Raw genomic sequence first — 22,160 nt, 5'->3', positions numbered from 1 at the left:
ACCTCATCCATTTCTTTCAGCGTTGAACAGCACGCAAGTAGGCCAAATACATGCATTGATAGCTTGTAATGTTTGGGAATCCTACAAAGAAAGCAATCAAGAACAAAATTATTATCTTTGTCCATTTATTTTCAAATGGTATAGAGTAAATTACACTCCAAAACTTACTTACTGTTTTTTGCATAGATCCTTGGCATTCTTCATAATGTGACTTAACCCTTAATCGGTCCTTGGGGTCTATCTGACCCCAATGGAATTTTCCTTTATTTTTAAAAAATGTTCCCTTCATCTCAGGGGCATGAGACTCTGTGACGTTTCCTAAATAATCTATCTAAACACACACAAAAAAACTGGACTTGATTTGGTTGTTCTAAAGGTGTGTAAAAAATTTTTTTACCGTTTAAGGTCCTTGGGGTCAGATTGACCCCACATTGAAAATGAATGGGAAAAGTGAAAAAAAATTTTTTTTTTGTTTCATTTGTCAAAAAAAAAGTAGTAAACCCAGTATAAATCTTAAAAGTTTTACATTTTTATAAAGGCCTGGATCTAGAGCACAAATGCAAATTGGAACGAACATTCTATCTCATACGCAACACACACACACACACAAACACACACACGTGTGTGTGACTGCAATAGAGTGCATTTTTTATAGAAATTGGCATATAAAATCAACAAATTTGGCATAAATCTGAAAATTTCCACTCATAAATGAAGGTCTGGTACTAGAGCACAAATGCAACATGGAACAAGCATGTTCACTCACTCTCTCACACTCACACACACACAGACACACACACACAGGTGTGACATAGGTGTCCAGTGCATTTTTTAGATTTTGGCAAATAAAATGCACAGGACATAAATGCATAACAATGTGACACACACACACACACACACACACACAGAGAGAGAGAGACATTTCTGCAAATTTATGTAACAATTTGCTAAAGCAGACCATTCAAAAGACACCAGACAATAACAACAAATTCTAACCTTTGACAAAAATATGGATTTTTTTAAATATATTTTCACAAAATATATATCATAAAGTTGCAAGGAGAAGCTGAAACATGAAGAAAAATTGACTTGAAACCGAACTGAAAATGAATGAGTCCCTATGGACCTCTGCTGGATATATGTGGTCATTGCACTTTCTTTCTTTAACTGTAATTCCTAAAGTTTTTATTCTAACCTGCAGATGGCAGTATTCTATCCCTAACACATGGGCCAATATCTAGAAACCATTTATTTTTAATTTAGGTCATAATTTAAGTGATTTTTTTAATAAAAAATAAATTTTTCATAAGCCAATTTATGGCGTAGTTGAATAATTGTGCAGTAAATAGGTAAAAAACTATCAAATATCCACAAAAACGCAGCATAAATGTATAGTTGAGAAGTAAATTAAAAAAATGATATATAGTTTGTCATATAAAAAATGTATATTTCCTTATGCAATCACTCTGTAAAAGTTTAGGGTCTATCTGACCCCAAGGACCTTAAACGTAAACCCTACTCGAGGGGCGATGTAGGGTTAAACATCTGTGAAGAATGGGGAGGTCAAATGTATCTGAAGGATGATGTCCTGTGATCAACAGGAAGTATTTCTGCAGTAAATCCTCCAGACCTGTTCTGCAGAATGTAATGGATACGGAGTGCATAAGCACAAGGGAGCCATTACATATAATCATTACTGGCCTTTTGCTTGCCCCACTTCCATACATTCTGAGAAGGTCTGTTTGGAAAGACTGCAGAAAGTATGTGACAGATGCTGTTGTGTGGTCACATGTAACATAGCTTGCAACAGGTAAAGGTGAAGCCCCCCTGGATTGATTTCTTACCACCAATTCATACACATAATATGGTGGATTTTGTGCACTTTTTTGAATCACACTCCCTGTTGCATCCAGATACACTATATCCTCCTTAGACCTCTTGTAAAATACAGACAGTGTCTTCCTCGACCACAGCATTATCCCTTTCGGGTGCATCAAAACCTTCTGTAGAACATCATTGTCCATGCCAGGTTGCTCAATGATTTTCTTTAAACTGGTGAATTCATCAGAATGTGGTCGTTTTATTTTTTGTTCACTCCAAGTGATGTTTTTCAGCACGTCTTTGGATGGCGCATCGTCCCTGCAACCAGAATCAATGACCATTTGAGGAAGCTTGTGCATAGACTCTAAGTATAAACTCCTAGGGAGTTTCGTTTGTAGGAGTTCTGCTGTGAACTGACGTGCATCTGCATGCACTGGCCTTCTCTTGAGCTCATGTGTGTTATGACACACATCACCTCCAGAGAAAACCACTGTTGCCTTTAGGGTGCACTCATCAGTGACTTCAACATGTGCTCTCACTGGACAATCTGTAAACCGGCAGTAGCCCACACATGTAAAAACTGGTCCTGGTTTCTGTGAGAGCAGGGTTTTGACATTGTGCCGCTTAAACCCGAAGCTACAGTATGGATGCACAGACCTGATGCCATTGGCAATTATGTTGGTCCATTGAAGACCCTGAAAAAGTCGGCCATACTGGTGTTTTCTTAGTGCCTGCCATTCTTTTTGTTCTATAAAAAAGAAACAGGGCTGAGCTGGCATAGCACATGTGAAGTATTTTTCTTCCTCACTGCTGTGTGTTGAAGGGGGTACATTTTGAAGGGATTCCTTCTCCCAAGTCTGTAATAGAGGACAATAACTAAAATACATAAATAAATAAAAAGTTTACATACATATCTGATATCTTAAGCTTACTTCTGTCTTTTATTTTCCTTCACTTTCTATTGTCCTTTATGTCCTTCTCCCATGTTCAATAGCTGGCATTCCATACATTGTGTTCATATGACATTCAAACTACAACTTAAGTTTGTGTGTCAGGAAATAAAAGCCTTCACAACTGGCCATATGTTAAAGAGGTAAATTACCCTGAGAACCCCAACACAGACCTAAATAAATTACTAAATCAAATAAGAATACTTTTTCTACAGTAGGGTACAACGGGACAAAAGGCCCACCTTAATACAAAATGTGCTATTCACTGCACCTAAAATGTATAATTGCAGAAAAAATATATACGTTGTATTGAACAATAATGGAGCAACAGATTTTGTGTGAAAATACATAATTCAAGTTGTGTATTTTGTTTCAAAATCTTATAAATTTATGAGGTGGCAAGGGGGCCTTTTACCCCACACACGGTATTGATTCAAATACTTCAGCTAAAATAATGTTGTTTTTTAAATAATGTCTAAGTTAATACTTGTTCAAAACAATCACTTGTGCAAAGTTTGTACTATTTTCTGCTTATTTTGAAAAAAAAAAAAAAAAATTTTGTTCAATAAATAATGTCATTAAAATATGTTAAAATAACAAATATATTGTAAAATACAGAAACAAAATCATTATAATAAGTAAAGATTCTGAATGTATTGAAGGAGATTGAATAATAATTGAATATATATTTACAGTAGTAACAACAAATGATATATTATTATACGATATGATTAATATCATGTTTTTAAATATGATGGTTTCATTCTAAACATGGTGATTATCTCTAATATGGCCACCCAACATAATATATGATATTTACCATCTGAATCTAACCATGTCATGTAAACAGATGGAAAAGTCAACCATCTATTAATTATCATGTTAATTACTGTGCGCCTTTAGCCCCAACAGCAGGGGCGCTTTTTACCCCAAATACCATACTTTTATATATTCTTTCGTTATTTAAAAACTGTTGCATCAATTATCGTAAACCAAACCGAAAATCAACCGAAAGCTTTGTCTCAAAATATATGCTGTAATTTTAGCGATTCTCATTTGCTTCTTAAATCTACAACATTTATAAAAATATTTGATCAAGTAAGCACAGAATCAACTTTGCACTGCTGCGCGCGATCTCGTCAAAGATCAGACAAATATACACGCCTGCATCTTGACAAGCAAATGTTTTTACGCCACATTTTTGTGCCATCTAGTGATTTAGATAAAAATATTATCAAATGGGCCTTTTACCCCGGGGTGCCTTTAGCCCAGTTGTACCCTACTATTTTTATTTTTCATGATTTTTACATTTTAGACATTTAATTTATCCAAATAACTTTGTAGCATGGGACATAAAAAAAAATAAAAATTAGATTCCTCACACATTAGCCTACAATTAGCCTACTCTGTAAAGGATAACAGATTAGATTTCACATGCCAAAGTATTGACTTCATTACATGTGTCATTGTATTATGATTTGAATACATTTTGTTACATTTAATAGAACAAGTGCAGTCAAACCTTTTCACTTGTGGAACCACAATTTGATTCCAAGTCGCCTGTTAAAGGACTACAGAAAACGTCACTGCCACAAGTCTCCCACACATCCTGACAAGAGAAAGAGAGTGGGGTCACTTCTAAAACAATGTTTAAAAAAGTACACCAAATGGATAGCACACAAAGATAAAGTCACCATTTTGACAGATGGACATTCAGCCTCTTTTTGGTATGGAGACAAGTCACTGTCTCCAGCATCTTGGTCAAGTATTTCCTAAAAAAGGTATTAATTCTTAATTTCCAAACAATTGCAAAGAAGTGCACAGGCAATAGGCGACTATTAAGGTATAGCATTAAACAATTATTTGAAAAACAAAAGATAAATAAAAATAATGGCATTTAAATCAACACCTATGACAGCGTCAGCAGATGAAAACTCAAATGTTCAGTTTTTGATATAACGATTTTGTTATTAACGTGTATAACTGTGACTGGAACTACCTAATCTCAGGTGAATGGCTTCAGCGCTCAAATGAAAAATGAAGATCTAGAATGTAGCCCTGATGTTCAGTTTTATTAACAAAGTCTGATTTATCTAAGCAGTTCGCTTTTGTGTCTTCTTTTAAGTTAAGTTAAGTCGCAACGTATTGTCAAGTATGGTGACCCATACTCGAAATGGTGCTCTGCATTTAACCCATCCAAGTGCACACACACAGCAGTGAGTAGTGAACACACACCCGGAGCAGTGGGCAGCCTTGCTCCAGCACCCGGGGAGCAATTAGGGGTGCGGTGCCTTGCTCAAGGGCACCTTAGTCATGGTATCGAAGGTGGAGAGAGTGCTGTTCATTCACAATCCCCACCTTCAATTCCTGCCGGCGCGAGAATCGAACCAGCAACCTTCAGGTTACAAGCCCGACTCCCTAACCATTAGGCCACGACTTTCCCATGATGATGATGATAGTGACAGCGACATTACTAGCTCGTGTGAGTTGCATTTAAGAAATGAATGTTTAAAACCTCGCAGGCTGAAACATCAATCAAGGAAACGCCACCATAAAGGCCAATTCACACTGCACAGACAAACGCCAACAAACAAGTTGGCTCAAGTTGGCCATTTGATTTAGAATCTTATGAAAAATAACGGTCATGTTCACACTGCACCAACAGACAGTGACTGGGGAGAAAATGGACGATCTATCCACAATTAAAATTTTACTCTTATTAATGTCTTCGCATGAAAAGACGGCGAATAAAACGAAAGAGGCTGTGGGTGAAGCCGTGGTTGCTGCAACGGGGAAGACGGGGCGCCTATTTGAATCTATGCAGAGAGCTACAGTCGCAAGATTTACAAAGCTTTCAAAATTTTGCTCGGATGGTCCCTAATCAGTTTAAGAATTTACTTCAGATGGTGACACCAATCATTCAAAGGCGAAATACAAATTTCCGAGATGCCATTTCACCTGGTGAACGCCTAATGATAACTCTTCGCTTCTTGGCAACAGGTATGGCCTATGCTTTTACTTCGATCCGTTTAAATGATTAGCAGTGTTGATAATTATACAATTGAAATTTTCAATATTGCAGTTCTAAAAGCTTTTTCTTTGTTTTATTCACAGGGGAATCCTTTCGTAGTCTGCATTACGCTTTTCGCATTGGATGCTCAACTTTAAGCGAACTTATTCCCGACACATGTAGAGCCATTCTATCAGGTTCTCAAAGAAAGGCATCTTAAGGTATGCATTCTGATCCTCACCACTTTGGTTTAATTAATGTGTTGACTTATAATTACCTTATTGCAAAGAATATGTGGGTATTCCGTTCTGATTCTCACTTTACGCGAAGTATGCGCATCTCAATGGGAACTGTCCGGTCAGGTGGTGCTGAACAAAGCCAGTGCTGTCAGCGCTATATAGTTCAAATACTAGGGTTAGTGCTAACGTTACCCTTATGGAAAAAAAAAAAAAAAGTTTATTGTAGTACCACCATGGTAACCACAAATTAATAAATGATTTTGCTACAAAAACCATAGTTTAACCATGGTTTTTGTAGTAAAACTGTGGTTTTACAAATGTTAATCAATACGCCAATAATAAATCATACAGACAAAAGTTTTACTATAATTAAAACATGGTTAATTTATTTTTATCAAGGTACACTATGCACAGAGATTAATGCTGTTTATATATCAGTTTTTATATATGGCTGGGAACAAAACACTTTTTTTTTTTTTGCAATGAGACAATAATAAAAACAATACTTTAAAATTTTGATTCTTTATTTGTGTCAATTACTATTTTAAATAGTAAAAAAATTATATATATTATATAAAATCATTAATATGCAATATTAATATAATCAATTACTGGTCAGCATTTGTCATTATTATTGTAGTGTTGGTAATGGCTAGTAATAGCTTGTAATGCATTCTGGGGTAATAACCTTTTTTAAGTAGTAATACTTAAATTTTTCCAGTATAAAATAAACAGTCTTCTCCAAAGGTGAGATCTTCGAGCAGCTGCACTACATCTCCTTTATTACTGATGCTATGAGGTGTTAGTGCAGCTCTCCCTTTTATCTTTTTTTTCTTCTTCTTTTTTATTTATTGCGCAACTTATAATTGCATACAAGATCAGGGAAAGATGGTTGTAAATTTAACAATTAACAATCATAATGACAAAAAGGAAAACATAAATATAATGGGTTTGCGTACATCAAAGTATGACATTACATACACAGAGAAAAAGCACAATGACAAGGTTAAATATCTTTGAATAATCATAATATTCATATGATCATAACGCATCAAAAATTGTATTTTTGTTGTTGTTATTTTTATTTATATGCCTGAGGGATGAGACGAGACTTAAAGGGATAGTTCACCCAAAAATGAAAACTTTTTATCTGCTTACCCCAAGGGCATCCAAGATGTAGGTGACTTTGTTTCTTCAGTAGAACACAAATGAAGATTTTTAACTCAAACCGTTGCAGTTTGTCAGTCATATAATGTCAGTAAATGGTACTCACGGCTTTGAGAGAAAACAAAAAAAACATACACAGACAAAACCAAATTAAACTCTGCGGCTTGTGACGATAGATTGAGGTGTAAAGACACGAAACGATCGGTCTGTTTAAGAAACTGAACAGTATTTATATGTATTTTTACCTCTGATCCGCCGCATGGTCCAACTGTCCTGAGCGCGTTCACACAACAGCCGGCTCATTACACGTCGTCTTCTTCTTGATTTATGGCGGATGGCAGACTTATAAGTGCATTACCGCCACCTATCTCTCAAATGGACCATTAGTGTCAATTTAATTTTCAAATTTTAATTTTTGGGTGAAATATCCCTTTAAATTCAACAAGAAACATCAGAATATTTACAGATTTAAACTCAAATTAAACCTGTCGCTCGTATCTTTTAAGTTGTTGTGCTTGTTATAACGTCATAGGTCACATGATAATGTCAACATGGCGGATGATGTCCGGATCGCATTCATACTCAATGAGATTTGGCTGTAGAGTACGTACTCTTTTAGTGCTCGTTAAGTAAGTACTTATTGAAATTAAGTACCTACTCATTGAGTATGTGGTTATCGAACGCAGCCACAGTCTCAGAAAAATGAATGAATGCATTTATATAGCGCTTAATTGTGTATTGCTGAGCTCCCAAAGCGTTTTACAATCCTGTGGGGAGCAGGAGGGTCTCTCCTCAACCACCACCAGCGTGAAGCATCCACTTGGATGATGCGACGACAGCCACAGGACAACGGCGCCAGTGCACTCACCACACACCAGCTACAGGTGGAGAGGAGAGAGAGTCATAGAACCAATCAAGTGGATGGGGATTATTAGGAAGTCATGATTGATCAGGGCCAGTGGTGAGAATCTGGCCAGGACACCGGGGTTACACCCCTACTCTTTACGAGAAGTGCCATGGGATTTTTAATGACCACAGAGAGTCAGGACCTTGGTTTAACGTCTCATCCGAAACACAGTGCTTTTTCCTAATGATCTGAGTGGTCTGTTAGGCTTGTATTCAGTGAGCATATCTGCAATGTATTTAGGTCCTAGGCCATTGAGTGATTTGTAAACGAGTAAAAGTACTTTAAAATCAATCCTACATGTAACAGGAAGCCAGTGTAAGGACCTGAGGACTCGTGTGATATGCTCAGATTTTCTGGTTCTAGTCAGATTCCTGGCAGCAGCATTTTGGATGAGCTGCAGCTGTCTAATAGTCTTCCTTGGAAGGCTGGTGAGGAGATCATTACAGTAATCCACCATGCTGGTGATAAAGGCATGAACATGTTTCTCCAAGTCTTGACTGGAAACAAAACATCTAATTCTTGCAATGTTTTTGAGATGATAGTATGCTGATTTAGTTACTGCTTTGACATTACTACTAAAACTAAGGTCTGTCTCCAGAATCACCCCAAGATTTTTGACTTGATTTTTAGTTGTTTGACCCCTAGAGTCAAGGTATGCATTCACCTTGAGAACTTCGTTTTTGTTTCCAAATGCAATGACTTCAGTTTTCTCCTTGATTAACTGAAGAAAGTTCTGGCACATCCAACTGTTAATTTCATCAATGCATTGGCAGAGGGAGTCAATGGGGCTATAGTCATTTGGAGATAAGGCTAGGTAAATCTGGGTATCATCAGCATAGCTGTGATAGGCAATTTGGTTCTTTCTCATTATTTGACTAAGTGGGAGCATATACAGGCTAAACAAGAGCGGTGCAAGAATTGAGCCTTGTGGGACTCCGTATGTCATGGACGTCCACTTAGACTTATGCTCTCCTATACTCACATAATAACCTCTCCCTTCTAAGTATGACCTGAACCATTTGAGTACCATCCCAGAAAGCCCAACTCAGTTTTCCAGTCTCTCTAGAAGTATGTTATGATCGACAGTGTCAAACGCAGCACTAAGATCTAGTAGTACCAGCACTGATATTTTGCCAGAATCAGAATTGAAGCGAATATCATATATTATCTTAATAAGCGCTGTCTCTGTGCTGTGATGCGCTCGGAAACCAGATTGAAAATTGTCCAGGTATCCATTTGAGTTTAAGTAGTTGTTCAGCTGATTAAAATCTACCTTTTCAATTATCTTACCTGTGAAAGGAACATTTGATATTGGTCTATAGTTGCTCAACATGGTGTTATCAAGATTGCGCTTTTTCAGAAGGGGCTTAACAACTGCAGTTTTCAGGGAGTTTGGAAAAGTTCCAGAAAGAAGTGAGGCGCTCACCACTTCTAAGAGATCTGCTTCTAAACAGTTAAGCACACTTTTGAAAAAAGATGTGGGAAGTGTGTCAAGATAGCAGGTTGATGATTTAAGGTGCTGTACTATTTCTTCCAAAATTTTGCTATCAGTTGCTTCAAAAACAGACATAGTCACTTCTTTTTGAAATTGCGGTCGAATCTGTGTGACCTCTTCATAACTAGAAGATGTGCCAATCTCCTTTCTGATATTATTGATCTTCTCTGAAAAGAAGGAAGCAAACTCATTGCATTTGCTGTCAGAGATAATTTCACTTGGAATCTGACTTGGGGGGTTTGTCAGTCTCTCCACAGTAGCAAAAAGAGTGCGAGAGTTGTTTAAGTTACTGTTTATAAGGTTTGAGAAGAAGGTCTGTCTAGCTGTGGCTAGTTCCACATTGAAAGCATGAAGGCTGTCTTTATAGATACTATAGTGAATTTCAAGTTTCGTCTTCCACCACATCCGCTCAGCTTTTCTGCATTGTCTTTTCATACTCTGAACTGCTTTTGATTTTCTCCAAGATGATTTTTGTCTGCCAGTCTTCTTGCTGACCGTTACCGGAGCAATATCATCAATAACATTCTTAACTTTTGAGTTAAATGAATCCAGGAGAAGATCAACAGAGTCTGCAGAAATGCTTGGTATTAGAAATATAGCTTTCATAAATAGCGCACTAGTGTTCTCATTAATGCATCTCTTTCTGACAGAGACAGATCTAGATTCAGTGGTAACAGAGATCAATATATCAAAGAAAATACGGAAGTGATCAGATAGTGCTACATCCTTAATAATGGATGAAATGTTTAGACCTCTACAGATCAGTAAATCTAGAGTGTGTCCACGATTGTGTGTGGGTCCATGCACATGCTGAATCAGGTCAAAAGTGTTTAAAACAGTTATAATTTCTTTTGCAGTTTTGATTTCTGCATTATCTATGTGAATATTAAAATCCCCTGCAATAGTTAAATAGTCCAACTCTGAGGAAATCATTGATAACAGTTCTGTGAACTCTTCAACAAAGGCTGGAGAGTATTTTGGAGGACTAAACAGAATGTGTGGAGCACCTTTCAGCACAATACCTAGGTATTCAAAAGACAAATACTGGCCAAATGACACTTGCTTGCATTGATAGACATCTTTAAATAGAGCAGCTACACCTCCACCTCTCCTAACAGTCCTGCAGACACTTATAAAATTAAAGTTAGGAGGGGCTGTTTCATTGAGGACTGCTGCACTGTCTTCTAGCCATGTTTCATTTAGAAACATAAAATCCAGGTTGTTTGTGGTTATTAAATCATTGATCAGAAATGATTTATTTTTTAGTGAGTGAATGTTTAAAAATGCTAACTTGATGGAATTGCATTTTGTCTCTACAGCAATCTTAGATTGATGCATTGCAGGCCACAGATTACATGGGTCAGCCGTACGGCTTGAGAAGGCCTTAGACTTTCTATCACGTGATTAAACAGAGATAGAGAAAGCTACAGGCACACTGGGTTCCCGCTTGTTCTGTAAACATTTGTGAATGTTGCTGCTAATATAGTGGGGACTCAACACATATCACGGAGAGATGTTTTCAGTTGTTTTTGGTTCACCTACAGCCGATGGAGGAGGGTTTGGGCCCTGACGTTGTGACAGCGGTCGAAGAGCTCTCACAGGAGGAGGAGGGAGAGCTGGGCCTGCAGTCTTTGGTGGTTGTGGGGCCACCCGCCGTTTTTTAGTTATTATCTTGGGGCTTGCAGCGAATGAGTGGGAGAGTTTGGTCCCAGCATACACCAGTTCCTCCATTTTCTGTGAGAAGCTTAGTCAAGTCAAGTCACCTTTATTTATATAGCGCTTTTACAATACAGATTGTGTCAAAGCACTTAACAGTATCAAATTGGAGGATAGAGTGTCAGTAATGTATAATGATAAGATTAAACACTCAATTTTCAGTTAAAGGCATTTCATTATTGAATTCAGATGTCATTGTCTAGCTCAGTTTAGTTTAAATAGTATCTGTGCAATCAAATCGGCGATAATCGCTAGAAATTAAGTGTCCCCAACTGAGCAAGCCAGAGGCGACAGCGGCAAGTGACAGAATGGAGAAAAAAACCTTGGGAGAAACCAGGCTCAGTCGGGGGGCCAGTTCTCCTCTGGCCAGACGAAACACGCAGTTCAAAGATTTATATTTCTATTTTGTTGCAATTGCTAACAATAATAAGTGTTACCGGTTTTTCTTTTGTGTTGTAGGTTAGAGGTTGTGTGTGTGACGTCACCACATCATTGAGGAGTTTCACCTGCGTCGGGGCTGATGCCAGCAATTATAAAACAGTTCCCTTCCATCTCTGCTGCGGCTCCTCTCCTCGTTTCGTGTTTATTTGTTTAATATGTTTGACTTCCTTTACCTTTAAAAAATGTATATTTTTGATAGTGTATCTGACATGTGGTCTCCTTCTGTGTCACGATTCTAGCATTAGTTTCCATTGGAGTAAAATGTTATGTATATATTAATTATTAAATTAACCAACATTGAAATCAACTGCTTCAAAATACATGCTGTTAATGAAATCATTGTTGAAACATTTGCAGTTACAAATAAAAAATAATACAACAACAAAATTACATAAACAGTGAATAATTGTACAAAGTGAATTATGGTATATGCACAAAGTATAACATTTTATTCAGATTTCAGAAATACTTTCAGCAATGAGAATAATTTTTGTACGCAAAATTAACAATCATAATTGTTTGCAAAAAATAATAAATTTATTCAACAATTCGTCTCTGCGTCAGCATAGCACCATTGGACGCAAGCAGCATACGCTGTTCTGTGTCAGCTGCGCCACACGGATATGCTGTTTTCGTTCAAATCAAAGCGTAAACAAATGTAAAAGACATAACCGTGTGGCGCGGCTGACACAGGACAGCGTACGCTGCTTGCATCCAGCGGATACTCTCCTAAATGGCACTACGCTGATGCAGAGGAGACTTTATTTATTGTTGAATAAAGTCATTTTTTTTTTTTGCATACAAAAAGTATTCTTGTAGCTTCATAACGTTATGGTTGAACCTCTGATGGCAGATGGACAATTCTGACGATGTCTTTCAAACTTTTCTGGGCCTTGACAGTGCAAATTGTTTGGCAGTCAATGGGTCAGTCACAAGTCTCCCGGTTTTCATCCAAAATATCTTAAAAGGGGTCATCGGATGCCCATTTTCCACAAGTTGATATGATTCTTTAGGGTTTTAATGAAAAGTCTATAACATACTTTGGTTAAAATTTCTCAATGGTAGTGTAAAAAACACCTTTTTTACTATGTCAAAATTTAAATGCTAATGAGCTCTGCTGACCCCGCCCCTCTCTTCCGTGGGATGACGCGCAGACTGTAAACTTCAGCTGCGAAACTGGCTAACTAGCACATTATTAGGAAAGGTGTTTTGCAAAGATTCATAAAAATCCTTATAATCACTTCTTCTGTAGATGAAGCTGAATCACGAATGAATCGCGTGAACAGACGCATTTAGGCAGATCAGGATCGGCACATTCCCTTCAAAATGAAAGTACTGTTAATCCTCTGTGTCTTCAGCGGCTCAGATGTCGCTAGTAAATAACGACTGCTATGTTCATTATTACATTCAGCAACAAATCACCTCAATCGCTTAATCGGAGACATCTTGTTTTCCCCTGCACCGGAGTCGAAACACAATGGTGGACTGATGACAGTTCTCTCAGGGCGAGTCTAAGGTAAGACGTGCCTATGTCATTCTGACAGGAATCTCAGAACAGCCTGATTTGAGAAAGGGGATTTTAAAAAATTAATAAACACTGGGTGGATTTTTATCATTATAGGATGGATGTGTACACACACTTCCAACACACATTTATGTTCAAACAACTTGTAAAGTGAATTTTGCATCCGGTGACCCCTTTAAATTGTGTTCTGAAGATGAACAAAGCTTTTACGGGTTCGGAACGACATGGGGGTAAGTGATTAATGACAAAAAAATTTATTTTGGGGTGGAGTAACCCTTTAACATTCGCTTTTCAATACTGTAGTATTTTGTCATTTAGCCCCAGAGCTCATTTAATACCAGGTTCAGGTATTCATTCCTACTTGAAAGAAGCACAGAAGAATCAGTTGCAAAACTACTATATTGCATAGCTTGTCAGTGAACTACGGCTCTGTGTGGTAAATGCTGGTCCATCTGAAAGCACGTGATGGAGATTTACTACTAATCACAGAACCAGCTTTACTGGCTAGATGCACATGATAATCACATTCAATTATTTGCACAGCCCTACATGACAGTATATCTTGCATATGTATTTCCTAAATACATCTTACATGGAAGAATAGCTCTGTCATTTTAAAAAAACAACAATGAAGAACAATATTTAAAAAAGTGAACCAAAAAAAGTGACCTTAAGAACTGTTTGTAAAAAGCATCTACAAGCAAGCAAACTACAAGTGATATATATGCATAAGACAATTGAACATAATATGAAACTCATAATAAAACATAATGATACCATTAATATCATGAAGCAAGATGGCATACAAGAATAAAACTTTGACATTGTTCTTTGGGCAGGAACTCCATCTTTGAGTTGATGATATTTTACTGTTTGATGCATTGTTGTGTTGCATTTGATGAGGAGGCAGCATCAGATTTGAAAGTGCTGGATCTGAAGATGATCTACTTAGGACTCATCCACACAAAGCCAGAGCTTTCCCAATCCAATTTTTTATTTTCTCATTCTTCCGTAAACACGGCGTCATCTCAAGAAATATCTGCATACACACAAAACCATTGAAACTGACTCAAAATGATGTAGTATTCATGCCAGACCAAAAACGGAGATGATGGAGCATGTGCATCAACCTTGCGCACAGTATACAAACCCAACACAACAAGAAAAGCTAGTAAAGTTAGTGAAGCTAATGGGCTTCTGCAGCACAGACACAAGCATGTAGTCCGTCATTGTTGTTATTGTTACGTGACATAGCAGTTGAGACGTGGGGTGATAACATCATCGTGTCACAAAATATACGGATTTACGGTACACACGAAAACGCAAAAGATGTTGTTTTCAGCTTTATCTACTCTGAGACCCGGTTTCAAAATAGAGAAAATCCCAAAATGCCGGATTCGTCTGGACGAAACGCTGATACGATACAAAATATTTACGTATACAGCTAAATGCATCTATGTGTGTACAGGGCCTTACTGTGATTGTTTTTTGTATGCCTGTGTAGAGCAGATGAACGACTGAAACGCTTCCCACATGCAGTGCAGTGATACGGTTTTTCTCCAGTGTGGGTCCTCTCATGTGTTTTCAGATTTGATGGATGACTGAATCTCTTGTCACAGTGTGAACACCTATAAGGTTTCTCTCCGGTGTGGATCCTCTCATGTGTTTTCAGGTCTCCTGACTTATTAAATCTCTTGTTGCAGTGGGAACACTTATAAGGTTTCTCTCCAGTGTGAATCCTCTCATGTGTTTTCAGATGTGATGACTGACTGAATCTCTTTTCACAGTGTGAACACTCATAAGGTTTCACTCCAGTGTGAATCCTCTCATGTGTTTTCAGGTCTGCTGACCTATTGAATATCTTGTCACAGTGTGAACACTTAAAAGGTTTCTCTCCAGTGTGGATCATCTCGTGTGTTTTCAGATGTGTTGACCGTCTGTATCTCTTGTCACAGCGTGAACACTTAAAAGGTTTCTCTCCAGTGTGAATCATCTCATGTGTTTTCAGATGTGCTGATCGACTGAATCTCTTGTCACAGTGTGAACACTTAAAAGGTATTTCTCCAGTGTGGATGCTTTCATGCAGTTTTGTACAGGTCGCTGAAGTGAAAGTCTTTTCACACTCAAAGCACATGTACTCTGCCACAGCAGAATGTATTTTCTGACATACCTTCACATTTTTTAGACACAAAAAACTGTTACCACACAAATTACATGAATGCGGCTTCTCCTTTAAATGAACTTTCAAGTGTTTCTTCAGAACTGAAGCCCATAAAAACATTTTACCGCACTGATCGCATGCGTGCTGCTTCTCTTCAGTGTGGATGTTCATGTGATCATTAAGGTTTACTGCTTGTCTAAAACTCTTCCCACATTGATCACAAGTGAATGGTTTTTCTCCAGTATGAACTCTCATGTGACGCTCAAGACTTGTTTTGCGTGTGTAACTCTTTCCACACTGAGTGCAGGTGAAAGATTTCTTGGCTCTTCTTTTCTTTAAATCTTTCAGTTTGGTTTGAGGGGAACTCAAGGTTTTCTCCAGTTTTGACATGATTTTTCTCCTCAACTTCACTTGATTTTTCATTCTTCTCTTTTTCTTCAATCAACTCTGAAATAAAAGTAAAAATGGTGAAATGTGAACATAAAAGTGAACCCTGATATAACAGTGCATGGCTCCAGACTAACATTTCTTCTATAGTATTATATAGAACTGACCGACAACTTGGAAGTCATTGAAAAGTTCTTGAGTTTCTCTCTCAAAAGGTTTTACAAACCTTGAAATTTATTATGTAATGACATTGTACTATTTCTGCCGCAACACCATGGTTATAGTTAGCGTTACTGCTTCTGGATTTCAGCGTCAGCGTTGTTTGATCTGTTCATACCAGAATTCTGTGCTGAATCTGAATGCTTCTCACTAGATCTCACAGCAACCTTATTCATTCTGTGGCGAGTTCAAACGCTTCTCACTAGACCTTGCAGCACTGTGCAGTAACAGTATCGCAAGATCAACATTGGTTCCCAAGTAAACCTGTTCTGAGCTCATTTGCTGACCAGTTTGCTTGTGCTGCTCTCAATTAGTGGTCCCATCGGTAAGCCCCCCATTTATTTCATAATGATATTTCCCCCCCATTTTAAATTCTTATTATCCAATGAAAGGTTAGATTTTTGTGAATTTTTTAATAAAAGATCAAAAGGATTAACGATGCAGATTAATTTTGACTGTAAATGAGGGCTCAGGATTTCTTCTGTGGGGCATATTTGGAGTTTCTGCCCGAGAGCGCCCTCTGGCCTTCGGATGGAGATGTAATACTGGTCACAGAAACGTGCTTCACTGACAAGATGCGAGCCTGAAAATCACAGTTTTTGCCTAATATCTATTGTGATTTATTATGCAGCCCTAATGGCGATTTACTTGTAAATATTAAGATGCATTTCTATAGCTCTGACTGATTTTAAAATGTAATTCTGTCAGCCCCTGAAATGGGTCGTATTGACATACCTGAGCGGCTGAAGTTACGCTATACGGCGCTCTTTCAGAGACATTTGCAGCTTGGACAGAGCAAGAACACCTTCTATAATGCATGTGCAGATTCAGATAAAGTTTACCCTCTTCTGTTGAACTTAATTTACGAAGCAAACTATTTGCTAAACTAACCATAACATTAACAGCAACGCTAAAATATTGATTTTTCACGTAAACCCATTTTTTGTTGTTACAAATTATGTAGTAACAGTAATAGATTCATTAACTACCTTAATGACAAGAGTGTACCAAGAGTCTATGATAAATCTACATCATAACAGGAGTTCTGACCTTTGTCACAAAAAGTCTTTATTTCCTTGCCTTTTTCCCTATCACATGTTTTAGCAATCATCATAAGTTATATACCATTTGAAAGCTTAAAATCTTAAAATTCATCCTGTAAAAACCATTTTGAAATCGGACATTGCGTTACCATAGAAATGGTACTTCAAAATGTTTTAGCGGTCTCCTCCCCCTTAGCGGGGGGTGTCATATTACAAAATGTGTTACGGTCTTTTAGAATCAAAACTTTTTATAATCTTAACAAAATACATATCGTTGGAAGGGTCTGAGTCTCAAGATTCCATATTTGGTGGTTATTTCGTTATAGATGTAATACTGAAAGAGAAATTGATAGATTTGTGACAGAAATGCATTGGAAAAAAATGAGTTTGGATGGCACCCGGTGGCTGTTTTTGGTATAACGCCTAAACAAAACTGCATATGAACCTCAATTTTTTTTATATCAACTTCAAATTTGGAACACAACTTATGTAGACATATGGCTTTCATTTTCTAGAAATTGTGGATTTTTTACAATTTTTTTTAAATATTTATTTTATATAAAATAAATAGTATAAAACATTTTCTTTACAGTAAATTTAAACTTCTATAACTTTTTAATACTTTAATTTTATTAAATGACTTCACTTCTGTAATAATAATTCTTTAAAGAGAGACCAACCTTAGGTCTGTATTCAAAAGCGTTCATGAATTATAATAATTTAAGTTTGGATAGTGCACTTTCTCGTGAATTTTCAAAAATGGGGATGACAGTTAAGCATAGATTGTTTCATTTGTATCTTTTTATTCTATTACATTTGTCCTTTGCTTTTGAATTAATGACAGTTTAATTATTTTCAATAATTTTGAGGACCATTTGTTTGTTTGTTACTAATATCAGTTACCCTAATACTCTGCTGTGGTATTGAGAATTGTGAAATTTTTCCTGTTCTCTAGATGTCATAGCAACCTTATTTACAGAAAATATAATCACTATCTTTAAATAAATCACTCGTATAAAGTTTTGGTCATATGGCCCTCTCATAATCGCGTTAAATAATCGTGATTATAATATTGACCAAAATAATCGTGATTATGATTTTTGCCATTATCGAGCAGCCCTAGGTGCAAATAATTACATTTTAGACACATGAAATTTGCCAACGAAAATAAAGCCCTAGGAGAACTGTTGTGATCAACACACAGCAGTGTTTCTTTACTGAATGAATCCATGTTTTTAAACTAATCGAGCGAGTCAATGATTCAGTGAGCCATTTAAAAAGCCAGTCACTTGCTTTGTTTCTGAATGAATCAGCCATTTGAATGAATCGATAGAATGAAAGACTGAATGACTTTAAGACGGTGATTTTCCACCACCTAGTGGCGCCTTTAGTTTTATATTTAGAGAATTGTTTCTTTCTTACTCATTTCATATTTCAGTATTTGTGTATTGTTTTATCAAATTAAAATTTCTTCCTAAAGCTACCTTTTTTGTAATGTTTTTTCAGTGATTTTCTAATTTAACAACGATAACTACCTGTAACACATCATGTGCCAATTAATTAAAGATAAAGTTATTAAGTAATGTCATTAATTTAAGGTTAATTTGATTAATAAATTTATGTAATTAGAATAAAAAATAATCACTTGATAGCCCTATTTAAAAAATAAAAATACACAATTAACACCCCCCTACTTAATTTCTGTCATTATTTACTCACTCACACATTGTCCCAAACCTGTATTAATATCTTTCTTGTGCTGAACAAAAAAGAAGATATTTTGAAAAATGTGGGTAACCAAACAGTAGCTGGTCCACATTTGATGGTAGGAAAAAAATACTATGGTCAAGTACTAAGTCTTGAACAGACAAAAATAATAAATAAATGAATAAAAATACTAAGTCTGTTCAACTGTTTGGTTACACACATTCTTCAAAATTACATTTATCATATCATCATATTGTTTTATGTGAATGAGTGAGCAGGATGATATTCACATCATTTTGTAGCAAAAACTCTAGTCTAGCACATCCAGTTCTCAAAAGTCTTGTGAACAAATGTTCTGTATGTGTATCATGGCCTGATTTCAGTGACTTAATTTTAGTTTTTCACTAACCAGGAGATATAAACGTGGTTGTTTTCTCAAAAACACATGTAGGCTATATTCATGCTGTATTATTGTAACACAGTTTGTGCTGATTACAGTGTAATCAGACGTAAGTGTGTTTTTGTAATATGTTTTTAAGACACAGTAAAAAAACACAAATGTCAGAGCCCCAAAACCCCCTCAGACCACAGAAGGTTAATGCTTTGTAAGCCTAATGTACCACAAACAGTCATTAAAGATGAATGAACAATAAACACCAACCTCCTTGTTCCTCCTGTTTTATTCTCCAGGGTTCTGGTTCTTCGCGTTTTATTCTCCAGGGTTCTGGTTCCTCCTGTTTTATTCTCCAGGGTTCTGGTTCCTCCTGTTTTATTCTCCAGGGTTCTGGTTCCTCCTGTTTTATTCTCCAGGGTTCTGGTTCCTCCTGTTTTATTCTACAGGGTTCTGGTTCCTCCTGTTTTATTCTCCAGGTTTCTGGTTCACTCGTGTCCTCCTCTCTCTCCTCTTTAACAAACACCATCTTCACAGCAGATCTCAGTTCAAATGATACTCCTCCAGATATTCCTGCTTCAAAACTTAGTCACGACTATGAGGATGAGAATGTTACAGGTATTTACTGACCTGATTCAAAAACTGTACTTTTCTATTTACAGAGACAACATTTCTAACAGTTTGTATTACACCAGCATCACGACAAAACAACAGAGAGCGCGGTGAAACTAAACTTCTTCCTCTGAGGTTTGATGGTGTTTGGCAAACAAACGCATGTGTTTTAGCGCCACCCGCTGGACTGGAGCGTGAAGCGTCGAGAGGAGGGAAATAATACGGGGAAAATTACTTAGGTGCGCTGTTTTTTTTTTGTTTTTTTTTCTTTACAAAAAGCCGATCTGCACAAATAAATGAAAAGGAATTAAAATTTGCCTCACATGGTATTTGATCAGCATCAACAGTCTTTGTGAGTGAGGATTAGAGGAGAAAAAAAGAGCGAATTACTAGTCAAATATTTAATTGAAAATCACACAACGTTGTAGCATGTAAATATGGAAATTAACATAAATAAAAACACTTGACAATGATAAGATGTAGCCTAATTAAAAATAATAATAGATAAATGATCATTTTAAAATAAAAAAATTAAAAATTGAACAGGTTTAGCATGAAAAACAAAATCCTTATGTATCTGTCTAAATATCTGGGACTTAAGACATAACCGACTGTGTTTAGAAGGATATTTTGATATAGGATATTTTTGTGTGTATTTGACCTTTCAAATGTAAAACTACACACTCACATAGCAATTGTTTTCTGGCCCAGCTCCGGTTCACACAACCACTTTTCCCTCGACCCACACACCGCAACGACGGCCCTGGAGTGGCCCTAATATGAATTAAAGACAGGGGCCACACATGGGCCATAACTGGGCCACATCTCAGTCAGTTAAGTAAGGGGCGACAGGCCGTTGGTGTGCATTATTTTTCTAATAATTCAACGGATCGAAGTCAATTATTCTGCTTACACTACGGTTGCCACACCTAAAGACACTGATCAGATGATATATTTCAAGGCATTCGTCCAGTTTTTCTACTTAAATCACTATTGTGAGTAGGATTATTTCTTCCGCATCTCATCCAGTGCCTCCATTGCTAATTCCAAAACGTCATTTTAAACCTAGTAACGGAGGCTTGAGCCGTTGATACCAGATTAATGCAGTTAATACAGTTAATAACTAAGTTATGAGAGAGAGAGATTAACGTTACCTTTGAGTTTGTGCGTCTCTCAATAGTGTTCGGCAGCAATGTCACTAGTTATAGTGAAATTTTAAGTAAATTTTCTTCACGAACAGCGCCGTTGTTGTTACATCGCTTGTGAGAAGTCATTTAGTTTTAAGTTGTTAAACTATGTTACTGATAAAATCGTCAGAGTAACGACAATAGCGCGTATGTTAATATGCGCAAACTGTGAGTCTGTGAGGGAGAGAGAGCGGGAGAGATTGTGCTTTCCGTACATAATAAAACGTAATTTTGTGGCAAAAACATGGACATGATCTGTGGTTTTTATCCCTTTGTTTACTATATTTATTTGTTTGGCCGTTGTGGGTTTTGGTTCTTTTGCTGTACGGACCTTTGAAATAACTCAAATTATTTGACGAAATGATACAGACATGTAATGCAGTGAAGACCTGCCTGGAACTACATTCGCCATGCATTTCCCTGAAAATTGCACACCTTAGAACGTTCGTCAGCCAATCAGATTCAAGCATTCAATAGCCCCGTAGTATAATAACTTATAACTGGCCCTGAAGTGGGCCAGAACAGGTTTTATTATTGATTCTCAGCCATAAGCAAACCACATAAATACCAGCCTTTAACCAGAAACCCCAAAACTGAGCCATACTCCAGCCTAATCCTGTCCAAATCATGTGTATAAACAAGTCACGAGAAAATTAAATTCTAAAAATGACTTTAACAGTCTTAAACAAATACACAATTGTTTATATTAGAACAAAAGTATTAGCATTTGAACATGTTCTAACATTGAAATTAAACAAAGTAATTTAATCAAAGTGTAAAACAAGCTTGTTGAAATAAACCTTATCCGACAGCTTCATTACACCAACCTGTTTGTTCTTCAGTATCTTCAGTGTGTTTGATTCTGCAGGGTTCTGGATCTCTCATCTTCTCTCTGTCCTCTTTAATAAACTCAGTCTTTGCAGATTTCAGCTCTTCCTGATGCTTTGATGCTCGTCTTTACTTGTAAACTGATGGAAATATTCCAGCATTTATTGCTGAATGTGTAATTGTTGTGGGAGGAGCTTCACTGAACATGAATGTCTGTGTGGAAGAAGCAGATTTGCCAAAAACCACTAGGTAACACAATATCTAAATATAGTCCGATTTTCTAATAACTACATTCAGAGCAATAAAGTAATGAACATGTTGTAGTTTTATATGCGCAGAAACTGACAGTGATCA

The 22,160-nt window shown here is 36.8% G+C and overlaps 2 protein-coding genes across 3 annotated transcripts; both read right to left on the bottom strand.

The window, feature by feature from the left end:
- Positions 1-886: 886 nt before the first annotated feature.
- On the bottom strand, positions 887-11,342 carry LOC131537203 (uncharacterized). 2 transcript variants are annotated; one of them, XM_058770504.1, is made up of 3 exons: positions 11,128-11,342; positions 4,294-4,380; positions 887-2,678 (listed from the first exon to the last, which is right to left on the bottom strand). In XM_058770504.1, exon 3 carries the CDS (start codon positions 2,598-2,600, stop codon positions 1,503-1,505), a length of 1,098 nt encoding a protein of 365 aa, XP_058626487.1. In that variant the 5' UTR covers positions 2,601-2,678; positions 4,294-4,380; positions 11,128-11,342; the 3' UTR covers positions 887-1,502. The 2 variants fall into 2 exon arrangements, with proteins under 2 accessions (XP_058626487.1, XP_058626486.1); XM_058770503.1 differs by lacking the exon at positions 11,128-11,342 and having other exon boundaries at positions 4,294-4,672.
- Positions 11,343-12,504: 1,162 nt separating this feature from the next.
- LOC131537201 (zinc finger protein 239-like) lies at positions 12,505-20,784 on the bottom strand. The gene is made up of 2 exons (XM_058770500.1): positions 19,450-20,784; positions 12,505-15,879 (listed from the first exon to the last, which is right to left on the bottom strand). Exon 2 carries the CDS (start codon positions 15,853-15,855, stop codon positions 14,716-14,718), a length of 1,140 nt encoding a protein of 379 aa, XP_058626483.1. The 5' UTR covers positions 15,856-15,879; positions 19,450-20,784; the 3' UTR covers positions 12,505-14,715.
- Positions 20,785-22,160: the final 1,376 nt, after the last annotated feature.

This window comes from Onychostoma macrolepis, chromosome 03 (assembly GCF_012432095.1).
Source record: "Onychostoma macrolepis isolate SWU-2019 chromosome 03, ASM1243209v1, whole genome shotgun sequence".
In the NCBI taxonomy this organism is placed as follows: domain Eukaryota; kingdom Metazoa; phylum Chordata; class Actinopteri; order Cypriniformes; family Cyprinidae; genus Onychostoma; species Onychostoma macrolepis.
This window is presented reverse-complemented; position numbering and strand designations above follow the sequence as displayed.